At 40.0% G+C, this 20,013-nt stretch overlaps 1 protein-coding gene across 1 annotated transcript; it reads left to right on the forward strand.

The window, feature by feature from the left end:
• Window positions 1-1,481: 1,481 nt before the first annotated feature.
• On the forward strand, window positions 1,482-19,772 carry LOC143025012 (uncharacterized; the record flags this gene model as incomplete). Its single annotated transcript, XM_076184617.1, is given in 5 exon segments — window positions 1,482-1,573; window positions 4,718-4,879; window positions 4,999-5,075; window positions 14,587-18,450; window positions 19,740-19,772. Coding segments are annotated over 4 exon segments (4,132 nt in total), but the record flags the coding sequence as incomplete, so codon positions are not given.
• Between the last annotated feature and the right edge of the window lie 241 nt (window positions 19,773-20,013).

Raw genomic sequence — 20,013 nt, forward strand, 5'->3', positions numbered from 1 at the left:
CCCCCTTTTTTTTGTTCTTCAGAAGTTTAGTATAACAATGATTGATGTTTACAAATTGGTTTCCACCTTTGTTTTGCCAGTCATAATATGGTATATGTCTCAGGTAGGGTCCGAGAACAGTTATGATCTGACCTTTTTCCTCATTCTCCTTGTTGTTTTACTCATTCGAGTACTGGTCCCCTGTACCCTACCTCTGGTGCTTCAGGTTATAATGTACTACTCCCTAGTGCTCATACTAATTGCCCACTCCGTCCTGAGATTCAGGTTAAATGTTAGATTTAATTAATAGGTGACCCTAGCTGCAGTGTAGCATTCACTATAACTACATGTTGTTACAGATATAGAATATTGTAGTATATCATTAATGGTACTACTCTGATATAGTACTCACTCATACATGTTGATACAGCTGTAGAATAATGCAGTATATCATAATGGTACTACTCTGATATAGTATTCACTCATACTGTTTTGTTACAGTTTAACATTATTTTGTTGTTCCTTTGCTTAATCCAATGTTCCCTTTTGTGATGGTGCTCAAATTTTTAGTCTCAATATTCCTATGTGTACAAACATTTTAGTAATATTAGCAAAACTATAACAATGTTTATGTGTCATATGTGTTCTGACTGGTATTACTCATGATTGTCTCTGGTCCCCTTAACCCCCTACGTATGTTGTCAGTGTGACTTAGTGTAGAATAACAATCTGATGAGGACCACAATGGAAATAAGCGTACATGCTTTTTGTGTTATCCTCGACAATTTGCATTTATTATTCCGAACTATGTGTTCTTGTCATTATTTGCACTTCATGTACATTGATTCATTACCAAATAAAGACTATCTATCTATGTATCTATATATCTATCTAACGTACTGAATGAACAAACTTTATGCAGCCAATATCTCATACAGAGTATGTAATTTGAATAATATTTAGGTCATAACCTTATTCATATTTAGCCCTCCCCCCTCCTCTCTCTCTCTCTCTCTCTCTCTCTCTCTCTCTCTCTCTCTCTCTCTCTCTCTCTCTCTCTCTCTCTCTCTATCACTATCTCTCTATATCTCTCTCTATCTCTCTCTCTCTCTCTCTCTCTCTCTCTCTCTCTCTCTCTCTCTCTCTCTCTCTCTCTCTCTCTCTCTCTCTCTCTCTCTCTCTCTCTCTCTCTCTCTCTCTCTCTCTCTCTCTCTCTCTCATGTGAACATCTTGAATTGAAAAAAATATATATATTAGCTATTTTAGTAATTAATAATATAATAAATAGATCGAATTTTTAATGCAGCAATAAGAACTAATTATGTATTTAGTTATTCCAACATACAATTCAAATAAAAACAATAAAAGGCCGATGGCCTAAAAAATTACATCTATAAATTACATTTTTATTGGTAAACTGACAGTAAAACACATTTTCAACTCTATTAATTAACTATGGTACATATTTACCGAGTTATCATAACTATGAGGCATTATGGGTAATATGATCTGTTTACTGCTTCTGTTAGGAAGACGAAATACTGAGTAAGGTCAATAACAAAAGAATTTAATTAGGTTCGGCAAGCGTAAACACGTAAGTAATTCGCCAAGAATATAAGTGATCTAGGACATTTAAAAGAAAAGAAACAAACATTGGTAAGATAAATACAATTTAATGGAATTGGGGTTGAATATCCAAGGTTGACAATCTGCTTACAAAGTTAGACAGCTCTGTAGGCGATACTCACTGATTAAGATAGTAATTCAAACAGTCATAAGATGAGAAAGTATTTGTCATTCCTCTCGCGTCTTGGTTTCTGATATATTGTCATGAGTGTTACTTACGAAAGAATGGTTTTGAAATGTCATTGTCAGTAGAGATGAAAGTTTACCTGTGTTAGGTGTAAGTGTTGTTCCAAATTTATCGTGGTTTTGTATATGCTTCTAAATAGGTGAAGCACTAAAAGTATATTTGCACTAGTTTATATATTATCCATGTTTTACAAAATATGAACTTGTGCAATGGGAATGAAGCTACGTTTCCTTGTACTAGTGATTTGGAGGAAATTGCATCTCTAGTCTCAATTCTGTGCATGAATTGGTATGCAGGATCTTAGATTGAATGTTACGGTTCTATTCTAGTATGACACAAACACATTTTTCTCTCTTCTTTTTCTATTAAAGGAAGATTGTTTTTTTCCAAATGAATGATTAGGTTAGGTTATATTAGGAGCTAAGTTTTGTATTAAATATCCGTGATTACATGATTCAGGAATTTTACCAATATTTTATTATATTAACTATGTAAGTTTCATGTTAAATATCCATATTTGCATGATTCTAGAATTTCACCAATAGTATATAGTTAACTTTGTAAGTTTGTTAAATATGCGAGTTTGTGTGATTTTGGAATTTTACCAATATCACATCATTTACTTAAATATTAAACAAAACTGGGTTCCTGTACACACATATACCAAGGCTTTTTCACCCTTACAAGGGAGGTAGCCAAAAGAGGAAATGCATTAAATCATTTCCACCCATTCCATCCCTGAATACACTCCACACCCCTCCGCCCTCCCTCTTATCTGAGCACCTCCTGGATGACGGGTCATCCCTGCACCCTGTCCACTGCCCTGGGTCAGAAGCAGTGTCGCAAGGCACAGCACATCCACAGCAAGGCCGCTTCATTAAATCGGCGACCTCCCCTCTCCATCCCCCCATTGCATAAAAGGAGAGGACAGGGAGAAATCCCTTCGGGCTGTGTCAGATTTTTCTCACACATACTACCTCACCCCCCATCCCCCTGCCCATTCCACCTCATGCAATCACAACATCATCCATATACAACCATTCTCCATTCATCCCTGTCTTCTGTCCTCTCCCGTCCTTATGGAAACTATCATCAGAGATGCTGTTGAACATTATTTAAAAAGTAACTGTCTGATAAATGATAGCCAGCATGGTTTCAGATGGAAACGTTCTTGCATGACTAACTTACTCGAATTCTACAACACAGTTATATTGAATTATAACAAAAGAGCCAACCAGATTTAGTATATCTAGACTTTGCCAAAGCTTTTGATACCATCCCCCAAGAAAGACCACTTACTAAATTAGCTTTACACGGAATAAATGGTAGCCTATTAAGTTGGACTAGTAATTGGTTGAGTGAGCGAAAACAGAGTTGTTTTAAATGGAAAAACTTTTGGAAGGAAAAAAATGTTATGAGTGGAATACCTCAGGTTTCTGTTCTTAGGCCACTTCTATTCATACATACATATACCAAGGCTTTTTCCCCCTTACAAGGGGGGTAGCCAAAAAGAAAAAGGCATAAAATCATTCCCACCCATTCCATCCCTGAATACACTCCACACCCCTCCACCCTCCCTCTTATCTTAGCACCTCCTGAATGACAATTCATAGTATATATAAATGATATAGACCACAGATTAAAATCTACTGTTCCCAAATTTGCTGATGGTACAAAACTGTGCAGAATGGCAAATGACCACTTAAACCAATTAGATATTCAAGAAGATTTAAATTACAGCAATGGTCTGAAAAGTGGCTAATGAAATTTAACACAAGTAAATGCAAGGTAATGCACATAGGTAAAAATAACAGTACAATTACAAGTTATTTGAAAATTTGTTAACAAAAGAGGATAATGAAAAGGATCTTGGCATAATTATTAGTAATGATCTCAAATCATGTAAGCAGTGTATTTCAGCCTCTGAGAAAGCAAATAAGATTCTAGGACTGATTGTGCAATCTTTTGACTTCAAAAGTCCATCACTTAGTAACAAGCTATATAAATTGTTAGTTTGTCCACATTTGGAATATGCTGTTTCCGTATGGTCACTGAATCTCATTAAAGACATTGACAGATTGGAAAAAGTACAACGACGAGCCACAAAACTGATTCCAAATATAAAAAATAAATCATACAAAAATCAACTAAAACATATAAATCTGTTTTCCTTAAAAAGTTTTGGAGGTCGAAGAAATTAATGTATGATAAATTCATCTATTCTAACCTTACCTACCTAACCTAACCTGCATTTAGTAATGTGGTACCTGTAATTGTAGAGGTCATCAGGGTAGTCATCTTGGACCTCCGAATCTATCAAAACAAAGATGGTGTCTAAAGGTCTCGACATGACCTTGTTAGCTCTTAGTAACTTCTTCTGTTATTGATTTCCACCAAGAAAAATATTTATTACATCGATGTATTATAATTTGGAAAATTGATATTTAACCACTTCAGCATTGGCTGCTATATGTACGATTCATTATGCTACCTCCATTAGGGTGTTTCCATTTTTGACATCACATTGATCTACTGTGCGGCCACCACCCAGCACTTCTAAGCTACCAGAAGAGGCTGGATGACCGCATTGTGAACAGCTGCCCAGGATGTAACACTTCACCCCATATCATACAACACATAATGGAAGACTGCATTATACACAATCATGCACGCAAACAACACAACATACACTCTATTAAGGATTTGTGGGAAAACTCAGTTTCGGCTGTGGCATTCCTTGGGGAGATGGGACTGCTCGGACAGACAGTCTAGGGAACGACAACAAGAACAACAACAACTGTGGCCCTGGCAGACCAATTCTATGTCAAGCACTGTACATGAGTATTTTTATTTTTTATTACTGTTATGATTATATACTTTTTCTCCATTTTAATGCTGACTACTAAGTTTGTCTTATACTCTTAGCAAGATGAGCCATCTGGAGTGTGGGTCGGTGGTATGGGCTCGTCTGGGACAGAGTTGGTGGCCTGGTACAGTGACCATGTTGGCTCGATGTCCTAAGGATTATGTTCAGAGCCTACGCAAGATTCCCATTGCAGTTGTCAAGTTTTTCAATGAAAATGAATTGTAAGTTACAGTAGACAAGTTTTTGACTTCCAATTCAAAAAGATTTGTATCATTGATATGTCTTTTATATGAAATTTTGTACCATTTCAATATTTTAAAATATTTCTATTGATTTACAGTCAAGACATACATAAAACAGAGCACATTCAACCATACAATTGTGAGAAGAAGGAAGAGATGATCAGAAAAGGACAGAGTAAGTGGTTTTTTTTTTTCATCTTTTTTCTATTAGCCTTAAAACGCTACTCCTCCAGGGCTATCATGCAGTTGAGTAGAATCATATGAGCATTCATAGATACATACATACATACATATACCAAGGCTTTTTCCCCCTTACCAGGGAGGTAGCCAAAAAGGACAAGGCATAAAATCATTCCCACCCATTCCATCCCCGAAAACACTCCACACCCCTCCACCCTCCCTCCCATCTTAGCACCTCCTAGATGGAATCAGGAAAGTAGTTATGGGGCTAAAGGTTTGGAATGAGTCATTCTCCAGTGGCTGAGTGAAAACACCTCGGGTGCGACCAGAGTCAAGGCAGAAATGCTGATGCTTGTCCTTGGGCTGAAGAGGTAGATAAGTTTCCATTATATATATTGTTGTTTTTATTCAAAACTGTATCTTAGAATTTCCAGTACAGGTATTCGTCTATTTACACATGTTGTAGTAACGTGTTTTCACTTTGATGCACCATGTAATACCAGAAATTTATTTCAAATTACATTTTTCAAGTCACTTTTACGGATTTTGGGCCAATTGCATTTTCAAATCTTATGCCAGCGACCCAGGTGGTTGCCTGATACACTAACCACTCCCACTCCCTGTATACACAACTACTGCTGCCATTTTCTTTGAATGTTTGCATCAACATGGGCACATTAGCATTTTCCCTTGCAGTGTGTGTTTATTTGCAGAATAAATTTATTTTTGTGACATGTGGTGTGTCATCCCCTTCCCATACCCATGGTGGGGGAATCCACTCTATTTTCTATTTGTGTGATTTTCTAATTGCACAGTGGCAAAAAGAATGCATGTATCATGTAAATAGATGAATACCTGTATTATAGATACTTCGCTACTTTAATCAAGGATTTTTTCCAGGTTATTTTAGTTGTAGTAACTCTACAAAATTGAAGTGAGATGCTGTTTATTTCATAAGTGTATTTATGCTTGTCTTCACACTCTCCCTGACATGCATGCATATGAAAGCCAGAAAAAAAAATCACATATGGGAAGTAACTGACAAAAAAATATGTATCATTATTGTAGGCTGAGCAGAAAAACTTATTCCTTCATGGATGGAGAAAGCCTTATGAACTGGAAAATGCCAGAGAAATCTCCATCATTTTAGAAGGTGACTCAACATGCATGATCAGATTGAAGAGGTGGTTAGGTAAGATTAATACATAAAAATGGAGCAAATCTAATAAGAATCTAGACCAAACCGCAGCTCATGGTAGGTGAGGTAATTAATGCATACATATACCAAAGGCTTTTTCCCTTACAAGGGAGGTAGTAAAAAAAAACAAAGGCATGAAATCCATTCCCACCCATTCCATCCCCACATACTCCACTCCCATTCACCCCTCTCCCTCTGTCTTAGCTTTGCTCCTCCTTGATGATGGGTCATCCCTGCATCTCACCCACTGCCCAGGGTCAGAAGCAGTGTCGCAAGACACAGCACATCCATGGCAGGGCCACTTCATTTAATCAGCAACCCCCCATCCCCTCATGCAGAAATAGAGAAGATGGGGAGAAATTCCTTCAGGCTGAGTCAAATTATTTTTTCACACATACTCCCTTGCCCCCTATCCCCCACCCACTCCCTTTCATACATCACAGTATCATCCATACACAACCATTCTCCATTAACCCCTATCTTCTGTCTTCTCAAATCCTTCCTCAACAGACATTCCCCTCTTTCCCAGTGCCCCTTTTACCCCCATCAATCCATCTCATCCTTGGTTGCTCCCTTATGTTCTGTAACCTGTAACTGGTTGTTGCCAGTGTAACCATTAAATGGTTGTGGTCACATAAGGTGGACTTAATGCGGGGGAGATAAACTCCAAGCCAGAGTTTCTTCTATTTATTAAAAACAATCTGGAGTTATTAACAACAGGCTATATATGGCCCTTTGGGCAAATACAGTAAGTGCCGGGCTTTAACATCGGACACACCTGTGTCTGGCAGGCACTTGACTTGGCCAGCTCTGTGCCTAGCAGGCTCTTGACCTGCCCAGCTCTGCCTCTGGCAAGTACTTAACCTAACCAGCTCTGGTGTCTTGGTTGCATAGGGGTGTGCAAATAAAGGTGGTTAGTGGATTGTTGTAAGTAAAAGTGTTAGTTCGCTATTCTTATGCATTGGAGTCAGTTCTACTTATGAGGGTTATTTGTATGGTTGGACATGGTATGTATATGTTAGCTAATGGGTAATATGATAGGGGCAGATATAATAAAGGGGGTTTAATGGGTTTCTTTGGTGACATTAGGCATCTTCGTGTGGCGAAATCCCGTTTGTCTGAGTTAGACACTGTGGTAAGGTGCTTGTTCTGGGAAAGCAAAGTCAGCAAGTGGGGGGGGCGAATGCTCTGTTGCATGCATGTGGATCATGTGTGTGGTAGGTGATGGTTAGTAATGGTTACAGTTCACTCTTTCTACCTCTGCCTTCCACACCTCTTTTACTAATCTTTCTTCACTCATTCTTTCCATGTGCCCAAACCATCCTAATACTCTTTCATTCACCCTATCTCCCAACTCCCTTTCCACCCCCTTTCTCCTCCCCACCTCCTTGTTTCTCACTCTGTCCAGCCTAGTAACCTCTATCATACTTCTGAGGAACCTCATCTCGAACACATTAAAACTCCTCCTCTCTTATGTTCCATGTTTCTGACCCATATAGTGCTTTTGGCACAATCACTTCTTCATACAATCTCCTCTTAGCATCCATTCCCAAATGTATTTTTCATTGTACTTTTGAATCCTCTAAGGCATTTACTTCTCTCAATCTACATTCTGCCTCCACCCCCACTCCTCCCTTTCCTGCCACATTCGCACCCAAGTGTCTAAAAATTCACCTCCTCCAATCTCTCTTCCATAATACTCACTTCCAGTCTGTTGCCACATTCTCCCCTTGTACATCTCATTGCCTTACTTTTACTCACATCTATCTTGAACTTCCTTCTTTCACACACCTTCCCAAACTCTGTCACAAACTTCCTTAATCCCTCCTCTGATCCTGCCACATGCACAGTTTCATCAGCAAACAACAACTGGCTTATCTCCCACTTTTCTCCATTTTCTTTAACCATCTCCAATCCCCGACCCATTACCCTTGCATTTACCTCTTGCACCACCCCATCCATGTATAGATTGAACAGCCAAGGCGACATAACACATCCCTGACAAAGTCCCACCTTTACCTCAAACCACACACTCTCCATTTCTGATTCTAACACAAGCTCTACTACTCTTGTAAAAAAAAAAGTCCAATAATGCCAATAGATGAAGTAGTAGGGAAGTTTAGGGTGCCAGGTAAGAATGTTAATAGAGGGATGACGTTGGACACATGAAAAAAAATGAATGAAGAAAGACTATCAAAAAGTGTGAAAGGCTGAGGTAGATGGAGTGAACCAGAGTGGGATAGATTAAGAATGAGATGGGCGGAGGGGGCTCTGTTTAAAAGGGGAATGTCTATTGAGTAGGAAAGGGAGAAGGCAAGAGATAGGTGTGAATGGAGAATGATTGTAAATGGAATATAAACTGATGCATCCTGAAGGGATTTCTTCTTGTCTTTTCTATTTTCACTCGAGAGGATGAGTAGGGAGGGTTTATGTAAATGAAGCTGCAGACCCTGGTGTGCATGTGCCTTGTTTTGCTGCATAGCTTCTGACCTGGCAATGGGCAGGGGACATGGATGATTCTTCGTCCACAAGGAGTTAAGATAAGAGGGAAACGAGTGACAGGTGGGATGGGTGCATGCCTTGGTTGGCCACCTCCTTTTTGGTATACAGATGGATAGACAAATCTGTCACTGCCATTACAGCTGCCAGTCATGTAGGCTCTTCCTCATTACTATCCTAACACAACTGCTTCCATTTCTGTGGATTCCAGTCACAGTACTTCTCATCAGAATCAGCCCTTCTGATGTGTTGACATGAATTACAAGTAGTTTCTTCAATGGCATGCAACTGGGGTACCCCATATCCTTATGAAGTTGTCTTTGCACTGTGTAAGGACTTTTCCACCAAACATCTGGGGTTCCCATGTTGAAAGCTTCAGATCATTATAATTTTGTTTCTTAGAAAAATGTCAAAGTCTTGGATGCAGCTTTATGTTTCCAACCAGAATAAGATTTAAGAGTGGGTGTGCACAAGGCCAGTTTTAAGCCTATTTGACCGGTTTGATCAAATTGGGCTAAGTGCCTCAAGGGGGCCCTGCACAGAAGTGTTTGAGCCCAGGTCTTAAGCAGAGAACACTGTGATAGACTTCATTTGAACTGGTAAGAAAATAATAATACTGTAGACCTTATAAACAGGGATTTGTCAGTGAACATGTGAAGTTATTGCCCCAAATTGTATTAGAAAAATAAATTAATTTTCATATTGTCTCAATATATGAAGCATTTAATATGTTTTGGCCAAGACTGGCATACATACATACATACATATACCAAGGCTTTTTCCTCCTTACAAGTGAGGTAGCCAAAAAGGAAAAGGCATAACATCATTCCCACCCATTCCATCCCTGGATACACTCCACACCCCTCCACCCTCCCTCTTATCTTAGCACCTCCTGGATGACGGGTCATCCCTGCACCTTGTCCATTACCCTGGGTCAGAAGTAGTGTTGCAAGACACAGCACATCCAGAGCAAGGCCGCTTCATTAAGTCGGTGACCCTCCCTCTCTGTCCCTCCATGCCTAAAAGGGGAAGACTGGGAGCAATCCCTTTGGGCTGCGTCAAATTTTGCTCACACATACTACCTCACCCCCCATCCCCTCACCCATTCCACCTCATGCATCACAACATCATCCATATACAACCATTCTCCATTCACCCCTATCATCTGTCCTCTCCCACCCTTCCTCAACAGACATTCCCCTCTTCTCCAAAGCCCCCTTCACCCTATCCATCCATCTCATCCTAGGACGTCCCCTCATGTTCACTCCCTCCACATCTGCCTTCCATACCTCTTTTACTAGTCTTTCTTCACTCATTCTTTCCATGTGTCCAAACCATCCTAATACTCTTTCATCAACCCTATCTCCCAACTCCCTTTCCACCCGTTCTCCTCCTCACCTCCTCATTACTCACTCTATCTAGCCTAGTAATACCCATCACACTTCTCAAACACATTCAAACTCCTTCTCTCTTCCTCTCTTATGTTCTATGTTTCTGCCCCATACAGTGCTGTTGGCACAATCACTCCTTCATACAGTCTCCTCTTAGCATCCATTCCCAAATGTCTATTCCTCATTACACTTTATAATCCACCAAGGTATTTACTCACTTCTCTCAATCTACATTCTTCCTCCACCTCCACTCCACCTTTTCCTGCCACATTTGCACCCAAGTATCCGAAACTATCCACTTCCTCCAGTCGCTCTCCCTTAATGCTCACTTCCAGTCTACTGCCACTTTCACCCCTTGAACATCTCATCACCTTACTTTTACCCACATTTATCTTCAGCTTTCTTCCATCACACACTCTCCCAAACTCTGTCACCAACTTCCTCAATCCCTCCTCCGATCCTGCCACAAGTGCAGTGTCGTCCGCAAACAACAGCTGGCTCACCTCCCACTTTTCTCCATTTTCTTTAACCATCTCCAATCCCTGACCCACCACCCTTGCATTTACCTCTCACACTCCCCTATCCATGTACAAGTTGAACAGCCAGGGCGACATAACACATCCCTGACAAAGTCCCACCTTTACCTCGAACCACTCACTCTCTCCATTTCTAATCCTGACAAGCTCTACTACTCTCATAAAAACTTGACAGCTCCTAGAAGCTTTCCTCCTATCCCGTATATCCGCAAAACCTCCCACAGTACCTTTTTGTCTACCCTGTTGTAAGCCTTTTCCAGGTTCATAAAGGCCCAAAAAACATCCTTCCCCTTTCCTATAGCTTTCTCACATATTTGTCTTACCACCAAAACCTGATCTACACAACCTCTACCCGTCCTAAATCCACACTGTTCCTCACCAATTACTCCCTCTGTTCCTCTCCTAATCCTCTCAATCAAGATCCTCCCATAAGCCTTCCCAACTACACTCAACAAACTAATCCCTCTGAAACTACTACACACACTTGTCCCCTTTCCCTTGTAAAGTGGAACTATACAGGCACTCCTCCAGTCCTCCGGCACTCTACCCTCTCTCCAGCAAACATTAAATAACCTCACCAGCCAGTCCACCATCACTGTACCTCCTTTTTTTAGACATTCTACATGGCATCCATCCATACCAGGTGCTTACCTGCTTTCATCATCTTAACAACTGCCTTCACTTCATCTTTCCTTATTTCTCCATTTTCCTCACTCATCACTGTCATTTTCTTAGCGCTTCCCACTACAACTACCTTTCCCTCCCTATCCTTCACATTTAGCAACTCCCAAAAATACTTTGCCCATGTTCCTCTTACTACCGTCTCTTCTATAATCATCTCTTCATCTGCACCTTTTACCTTTTCTTCTCTACCTGATTTGCCTCTTCTTCCTCTCTTAATTTCTTTCCAAAATATCTTATTATTACTTTCAAAATTTTCTGTCTTACTCTTACCCCTTTTCACATGTGCTCTCCTCTTTGCCGCCTTTACCTTTTGCTTTACTTATCTATTCTTTTCTTTGTACCTCTCATATGACTCCCTCGTCCTATTTTGTAACCAATCTGTGAAAGCTCGCTTCTTCTCTTCTACAACCTTCTTTGTTTCCTCATCTCCCCATTCACTACCCTTCCTTCTATTTCCTCCTGTCCTTCTTGTTCCACACACCATCTTTGCACACTTTGTGACTCCCTCCTTGAACCATCCCCATTCCTCCTTCACTCCTAGCTCTACTCTATCCTTCACTCCCTCCCACTCCTCCCTCAGCTTCTTCTACATACTACATGAAAATAAAACATAGATTTCGAACTTTTTGAACTGCTATCAATTTTCTGATTAGGGCCCACAGGGCCACACAGTAGCTCAGTGGATATTGTGTCAGACTCATGATCAGGTGGTTTTGAGTTTAATTTCCGGGACCCACTGTGTGCTTCTTGCATTGGTTCACGACAGCCCTGGCCAGGTGAAGAGGAGACCCAAACATTGGTCTAAAAAACGCAGCGGCTTGCCACAAATCTTTCTACTTATGTTTCTCCTAGTTTGGCAACTGAATGACTTTGTAAGTCTGTTACCATGCATCAGGAGAGGGGCAAAAAGAGGAAAAATTACATTGCAATATAAAGAGTAAAATGGCCTGTAACAATTGCATGGTGTTGGATGACCACCTTAGGTGAGAGATTTGTAAACATGTACAATGTTCTGATTAAAAAAAAAGTCTGAAATTTGATTTTACAAAAAGACATAAGGTAGATGGGTGTATGTTAACTGTTTTATGACCCTTGTGAACAACCCTGCAGACATCCATGTCTGTAACTTCATAAATTTCCTATTGTGTTTTATATGTTGTGTTCAAAGATGTTCATCATATCATTATCATCTTGTGATAATTGAGGTTTCTGTAGAAAGTAAACTAGTAACAGGGATTTATCGAATTATGCAAGGGATGCCTTCCTGAAGGGATTGTGTAATGTTAAAATTTTGTCAAGTGAACATGATTACTGAACTAAACTATGTGTACATGTGTGTGTGTTTGTATTTACCTAATTGTAGTACACAGGAAGGGAGCAATGCTTATTGGGTCCCATCTCCTATTCTCTAATTTTCTGACATAATAGCACCACCTAGGCTCAAATTCATTTTTCACTCTTCTCGTGATTTTTGCATCATCTTCAAACATGTATAGCTTGATGTTCCTTTCATCATTCTCATGATTTTTGCATCATCTTCAAACATGTATAGCTTGATGTTCCTTCCATCATGTCATTGCCATAGACAAGAAACATTGGTGCAAGTAGTGAACCATGTGGAGCTCTGCTCATTACTGCTCTCCAGCTTGACATCTTGTCTTGTACTACTGTCCTTATGTATCTTTCCTTCAAAAAGTCTTTAATCCAATCTAGTAGTTTGTTTCTCAGTCCTCCAGTGTGCTCCAATTTTCATACAAGTTGAATGTGAGGTACTTTGTCAAATGCTTTCTCTAGGTTGAGGCATACCCAGTCCACCCACTGATGTCTCTGTTGCAGCACATCAGTCACTCCCAAGTAAAAGTGTGCATGCGCATGTGTGTGTCATAGATTGATTTCCGTAAGTTGAAGCTTATGGGTATGTGGGTCTTGTTCTGGTGGTTAGTCCCTGTGGCTAACAGTTTCTCCATGCACTGCATATCCACAGGACGAGCATATGTATATTTAGAACCATTCATTGGAGTTCCTGTTTTAGCACTGGCATGAATTTTATTGGCATTACTCCTTATGGTCCTAATTGTGCTCTCATTCAGCTTCAGTGCACCCACAATCACTGAAGTTTTCTACCACTTATCAATGGGAAAGAGGGTAATGTCTGTTGAGGAAGGACAGGAGAGGGCAGAAGATAGGGGTGAATGGAGAATGGTTGTGTATGGATGATGCTGTGATGCATGAGAAGGGGTGGGGGAGTATGTGTGAAAAATAAATTGACCCAGCTTGCATGAGGGGACAGATAGGGGGAGGGGTTGCCGATTTAATGAAGTGGCCTTGCTGTGGATGTGCTGTGTCTTGTGACACTGCTTCTGACCCAGGGCAGTGGACAAGATGCAGGGATGACCCATCATCCAGGAGGAGGCAAGATAAGAGGGAGGGAGGGGGGTGGATGGGAGTGGAGTATGTGGGGATGGAATGGGTGGGAGTGGATTTTATGCCTTTGTTTTTTTGACTACCTCCCTTGTAAGGGGGAAAAAGCCTTTGGTATAGGTATGTATGTATCAGTTCTCTCTAGGACTTTTAGTTTTTGCTCTAGGGTTAAGGTCTTCCTAGATCTCTTTGGTGTACTGCCACTTGCTGCAGAAGTCGAAGGGTGCTTGAAAGCCATGGTAAAAACTGCAGTAAGGCACTAAGATTAGAAAGACATTAATTCTAGCAGTGCTGTGCATGGGGACAGCGTGTTGGCAGCACGCATGGGAAACACCTGGTGACACCTGGTAGCCGTATCACAGAACTAAACCAGCTGTGTGCACCTTGATTTTCATAACATTGTGTTATTCTAAATAATCCAAGATATAGGAAAAAATGACAAGGATTTTTACCTTGTGTTGTTCCAAAAATGTGTATTTTAAACTTGTGTAATTCGAGAGATCTCTGTACAAGTGAAAATAACTCCAATCTGAGCGTATAATTTTTGTACAAATCCCAGAAGTCAGCTGAGTAGCATATGGTTTTGCTATAAGAAGGCTTACCAGTGCAACTCACAAAGGAACACAACTTTGTCACAAATCTGAACTGTAAATGAGCTTATGATTTTATGACAAATATTTAGTAGTGTAATTATATTTCCAACTAAATTTTTGTCACTGTATGTATGTAGCGTTTTGCATGTGTGTTTGTATGATTAATTATTTTTTGTCTTTTCAGGCATTTATAAGAACCAGAATCATGGAGGTGTTAGCCTTCTGGCAAAATTTGAAGCAGATATTATAACAGCTGAAAAACTGACTGGTGGAGACATGGAAATCTTCAGGACGATGGAAGAAGAAGCTGGAAAAAGAAGGATTGATTACAGTGATCTTGGATTTGGATCGCCTAAAGTCAAGAAGCAGAAAGTCAATAGCCGGGGTAGTGATATTGGTGAAGTCCATGAATATAAAAAATTAAGCATTGGAAGGTTGGGTCAGGGAAGAGTCATCCAACACAGAGTCAGAATTATGGAGCAGCCAAAGAAAGAAAATGCAGAGCAGGATATGAAGGCGGGTAGCTCTTGGTTTAAATGTTACACATGTGGGTATACATGTACACGTGTCAACGTAATTGTCTGGCACAACAAAGGTCATATAAAAAAAGTATTAGACTATGATTCAGGTATCAGAATTCCAGGTAGAAAACGTAGAAAACCTGGTCTTACCAAACCTAATAAACCTAGCAAGAGGAAGAGCAAAGATAAAAGTAAAGATGCAGTCATTCATGCTCAGACAAATGGTGAAGTTTCACCACTGACAAAGAAAGATTCTGAAGAAGCCCAAAAACTTCTTATGGATTGGAATGAAGAAGAAGATGAAGGTGACAAGGGAGCTACTGCACATGATGACCAAGACACAAATGGGAGAGATCTTTCTGATGGGAATTCTAGTGATGAAGATGATTATCCACCTCCACAGTTTAGGCTTGAAAGAAAACCAGCACCCAAACAATCAGAGTTGAATTCTGCCTTTGATGCACTTCTTGCTGATACACCTGGCAGTGCTGGTCTTTCAAGTTATCCTAATTCGAGTTATTTGAATAATGATTCGGATAGTGAAGGTAGTGGTTGGGAGAAATACTATGCTAAAAGTGATATAGATTCAGATGAGGAGAGGGAGCAAGAGAATGAAATCAAAGAGGTATGTGAAGCTGAATCCAATTTGCAGTCAGAAAATAATCTTCAAAAAAGTGAAGATAATAGTCATGAGGAAAAGCTAGAGCAGAAACGGGATGCATACAATGAAGATGAATTAAATATAGAGCAAGAAAATAAATGTGACAAAGAAAATGGAGTATATTCAGAGCAAAAAAATAAGAATGACAAGGAAGATGGATTAGGTTTAGAGCAAGACAATAAGAATGACAATGAAGATGGAGTATATTTAGAGCAAGACAATAAGAATGACAAAGGAGATGGATTACAGGCAGATCAAGAAATTAAGAGTGACAAAGAAGATGGATTACATTCAGAGCAAGAAAGCAAAAGTGACAAAGATGGATTATATTTAGAAGAAGAAAGTAAGAGTGACAAAGAGGAAGGATTATATGTAGAGGAAGAAAGTAAGAGCGGCAAAGAAGAAGCATTATATTTAGAACAAGAAAGTAAGAGTGACAAAGAGGAAGGGTTATATTCAGAGCAGGACAGTAAGAGTGATATTGATGTTGAAGATGGAGATCCTATTGTTGTCAAAGGCCGGGAAGATTTTATAGATGTCACAGGGTATGGCACCGAATCATCATATCCTATAGATTTTAAAGTCAAGCCTACAGATGCTACAGATAGTAACAGCAAGTCACTGGAGGCAGCTAAAGATTCCTTAGAGACCCAGGGTGATGCATCACTTGAAGAGAAAGAAGACTGTATCAGTTCGAATCCGAAGTCTTCATGCTCTTTATCTCCAGCATCTCCTGCAAGGCCTGACTATGAAGGTACATCAGTAACAGCTGGATTTAGCATGCAAAAGGAAGAAGCACCCAAAAGTATAATTGATTTTCATACAAGCTCAGAGCATGAGCATAAAGACACATCAGAGACAGATGAAATTGTGATGCAAAAGGAAGAAACTCCAAAGAATGTAAGAGATATTCATTCGCCTGTGAACATCAAGTATGATAGCAAAACAGAGGAAATGGACGAATATGGACCTGGCGCTACCACCTCGTATGATTATTCAGTATCAAGGTGGAGAGATGATTATCCTATTTCAGAACAAAACAAATATAAAGATAGTGTTTCAGAAATGAGAGATGATACGTTTAGTTCTAGCAAATGTGACAGTAGGACTGAGAGAAGGTTACAGGGCTACAGTTCACCTGTTTCTCATGATTATAGAGAAAGAGTGGAAATGAGAGTGACTGACTCGCCTTCTCTTGTGTCCTCCAAGTACAAAGAAAGGCTTGAGGTAAGAGATGATAATTCTTCACCCATTCCCTCTGAGTACAAAGAAAGGTCAAAGATGACGTGTGATTATCTTCCCTCTGCTCCATCACCTGAAAATAAGGAAAGTGTTGAGGCAAGAGAGGATGACCTCTCTCGTAGTCCCTCTCCACAATGTAAAAAAGAAATAAAAGATGATGATTATCGTACAACTTGTTCAGAAATACTTGGGTACAAAGAGAAGTCTGATAAGAGAGAGAAAGGCTTCCTTTCTCCTGATGGGAGAAAGGAGAGGGAAAGGGAGGATGAATATCATTCTTTTAACATTAGTAGCAAGTATGAAGGGAAATTAGGGAGGAGGGATGACTATTACTCACCGGGCATGAAATACGATGACAGGGGGGAGAAGAGACATGATTATTACGAAACTGAGTATGGGATGAAAGGAGATGAAAGAGATGATAGTTACCCTTCCTCTGCATCAGGTAGTAAGTATAAAGAAAAGTTTGAGAGAAGAGAGGACTATTATTCCTCCAGCACTGCTACAATATATGATGAAAAGATAGTAGGGAGAGGACATGAAAGGTATTCCTCTGCCATTGGTGCTTCAAAGTATGAAGAAAGTTTAGAGAGGTGTGACGATTACCCATCGAACCCTGATACTCCCGAGTACGACCAGAAGGTGGAAAGACGGGAAGGTTATTATTCTCCAGAATATGAAGGGAAAACAGAAAGAGGAAAGGAATATTACTCTTCCTCGGATTATGAGGAAAGAACAGAGAGAAGTGATGATTACTTTTCTATTACAGAATCTTCTGCAAAATACGAGGGCAAATTGGAAAGGAGAGGTGACTATTACTCCTCAGCTTCCCCCAAATATGAGGATAAGGCAGGCAGGAGTAAAGATTATTACTCTCACCCTTCAGTCTCCAAGTATGAAGAGAAATCCGAGAGAGGAGAGGATTATTACTCCTCTCCCTCGTCCTCCAAGTACGAGGAGAAGCTTGATAGAAGAGGTGACTATTACTCTGCAGCTCCTAAGTATGAAATCTCAAAAAAGAGAGATTATTATTCCTCCTCCTCAACAAAGTATGAAGGAAAGGAAGAGAGAAGGCTGAGCTATTATTCGTCCCCAAGATACGAAGAAATGGAAGAAAGAGGAAACGTTTACACTGCCTCTAAATTCGGGGACACGTCGGACGACGACATTCACGAAGACGACTCTCCTAAATATGTAAAGGCAGGAAAAGAAATTGAAGAATATCAGACCTCGAGCAGCAGCAACACAAGTAAACCTGATGAGAAGGAAAAACCGACCGTGGTTGAGGTTTGCACAACCAAACCTCATGAACCTGGTGAAAGCATTGGAGAAGTGATGACCAGTAGTGCTGGTACCACAGGTTCTGGCACAACATACATGTTAGTTGCAGTGGATGACCAGGGGAACACAGTGCCAACTCCAGCTCCAGCACAAGGAAGTGGCAATCTGATGGCAGTGGAGGCAACAATGGAGGATGGTAGCACCAGAACGCTTTACATTGACCCCTCACAATTAGGCCCTAATGTCGACCTCAATAACCTCAATTTGATGCTGCACATAGACACAAGTGGACAGGAGCATGTCATCATCCCTTCATCTGCAGACTCTTCAGGGAGACATCAAGGTATGGAATCTTGAAAGTGATTTTTTTTTTACTGTTCAAAGTACAGAAGACTTATAGGAATACTTGTGCAATTTGTGTGAATGAGGAATATGTTGATAGAGTTGTTTAAGAAGTGTTGAAAATGAATGAATGGAAATGACAAGCAATTTTTACTTTTTTCCATAATCATAAATTTATTGAAGCTTTTCAATTACAATATATAATTTTTAATGTTCAGTAGCAAAGAAGGGACTGAACAATTTAATTTGCAAATTGATTATAAGAAAAATGTCTCTTGCTACTTTCTATATTCATTCAATGTGATTTTGGTCTGCATTATTATATTAAATTAACAATTTAATAATTTTATGACCATTTTGAGCTTTTGTAAATATATGTATACATATGTACATTTTTTCATTCACCATTGTAAATTTTTAATCATTAAATTGAACATTTTACAATACAGTCAGATATTCCTTCTAGAAACAGTAGTTTTATGTAATGGGCTTGGAGAAGCAAACTTGTCCCCCTAGCACTGCATTAGTCTGATCACCTGTAGGTGCTCTTGGTGCCTGGAACCAGCTACAAGTAGAAATAAAGCATAATCAGTTTGAATGTGTTTTAGTTTGTATCAGAAAGAGCATACAACTTGGGGATATTTTTAACATAACTTTTGTCTTGAGTTTCACTGACTGAAAACCCACAGTCCAACAGTGGCTTTCAATGGTTCCTGGGCCCTCCCATAGCTCTCTCTGGGAAGAAATTTTGGATTGATGTCTACATTGTAATGGTGTGGGCCCATTTCTGTATCACTGTTGAAAGTAATAAGAGGAAGCAAACAGTTTCCAGTTGTCAGCTGTGTATATGAAAAGGTAGGAAAAATACAGTTGAAGTTGATAGAAGTCTTGGGCCCAGATTGAAGATCATGTGTCAGCCTCTTGGGGCTGCACCTCCAGATAGAGATGAGGGTGGGGGGGGGATGGGTTTTGAAAATGGGCAACAGAAAGACAATTCTCTTTCTTGTTGCCCATCTTGCAGGACTACCACAAACAAGTACCCAGTATATGTTAGAGGGCAGTAATCTCACCAACTCGAGAAAAGATGATGGTATTCTTAGGAAAATTTAATTGTTAGCCAGAGTAGGAGTTTGTAAATGCATATATTGTAGTCAAAGTGAATGATAAACTTTAGTTATGCGACATTTTCCCTTATACAAGGTGATGAAAAGTGTGCTAAACGCCTTGTCACATGAGCTCCTGTCTGTTCATAGTGGAGATGTGAGCTAAAGATCTTTATTATTTTGACAGCACCAGTCATACACATCAGGAACCAGCCTCATGGTATTGCATTTAGCGTACAATCTGGTCAACCCCTTCAGCATGGTGATGTACTTTATTGATTTATGGTTTTGCAAATGCCAGAAGACAGTTTTATTCAACTGAAGGGTGATTGTAGGACAAAATGGGGCCCCTCTTGGGGTCCCCATTTTGCCTGTTAGGTCAGCCCCTCATTTGAATGAGATTGTATTTGCCAACCTGCTAGTGTGAGTTCCATGAACATGACTAGTTGAGCAGTGTCTGG

The sequence above is a fragment of the Oratosquilla oratoria genome, chromosome 4 (genome assembly GCF_046742065.1).
Source record: "Oratosquilla oratoria isolate Oo_2021 chromosome 4, ASM4674206v1, whole genome shotgun sequence".
Taxonomy (NCBI): domain Eukaryota; kingdom Metazoa; phylum Arthropoda; class Malacostraca; order Stomatopoda; family Squillidae; genus Oratosquilla; species Oratosquilla oratoria.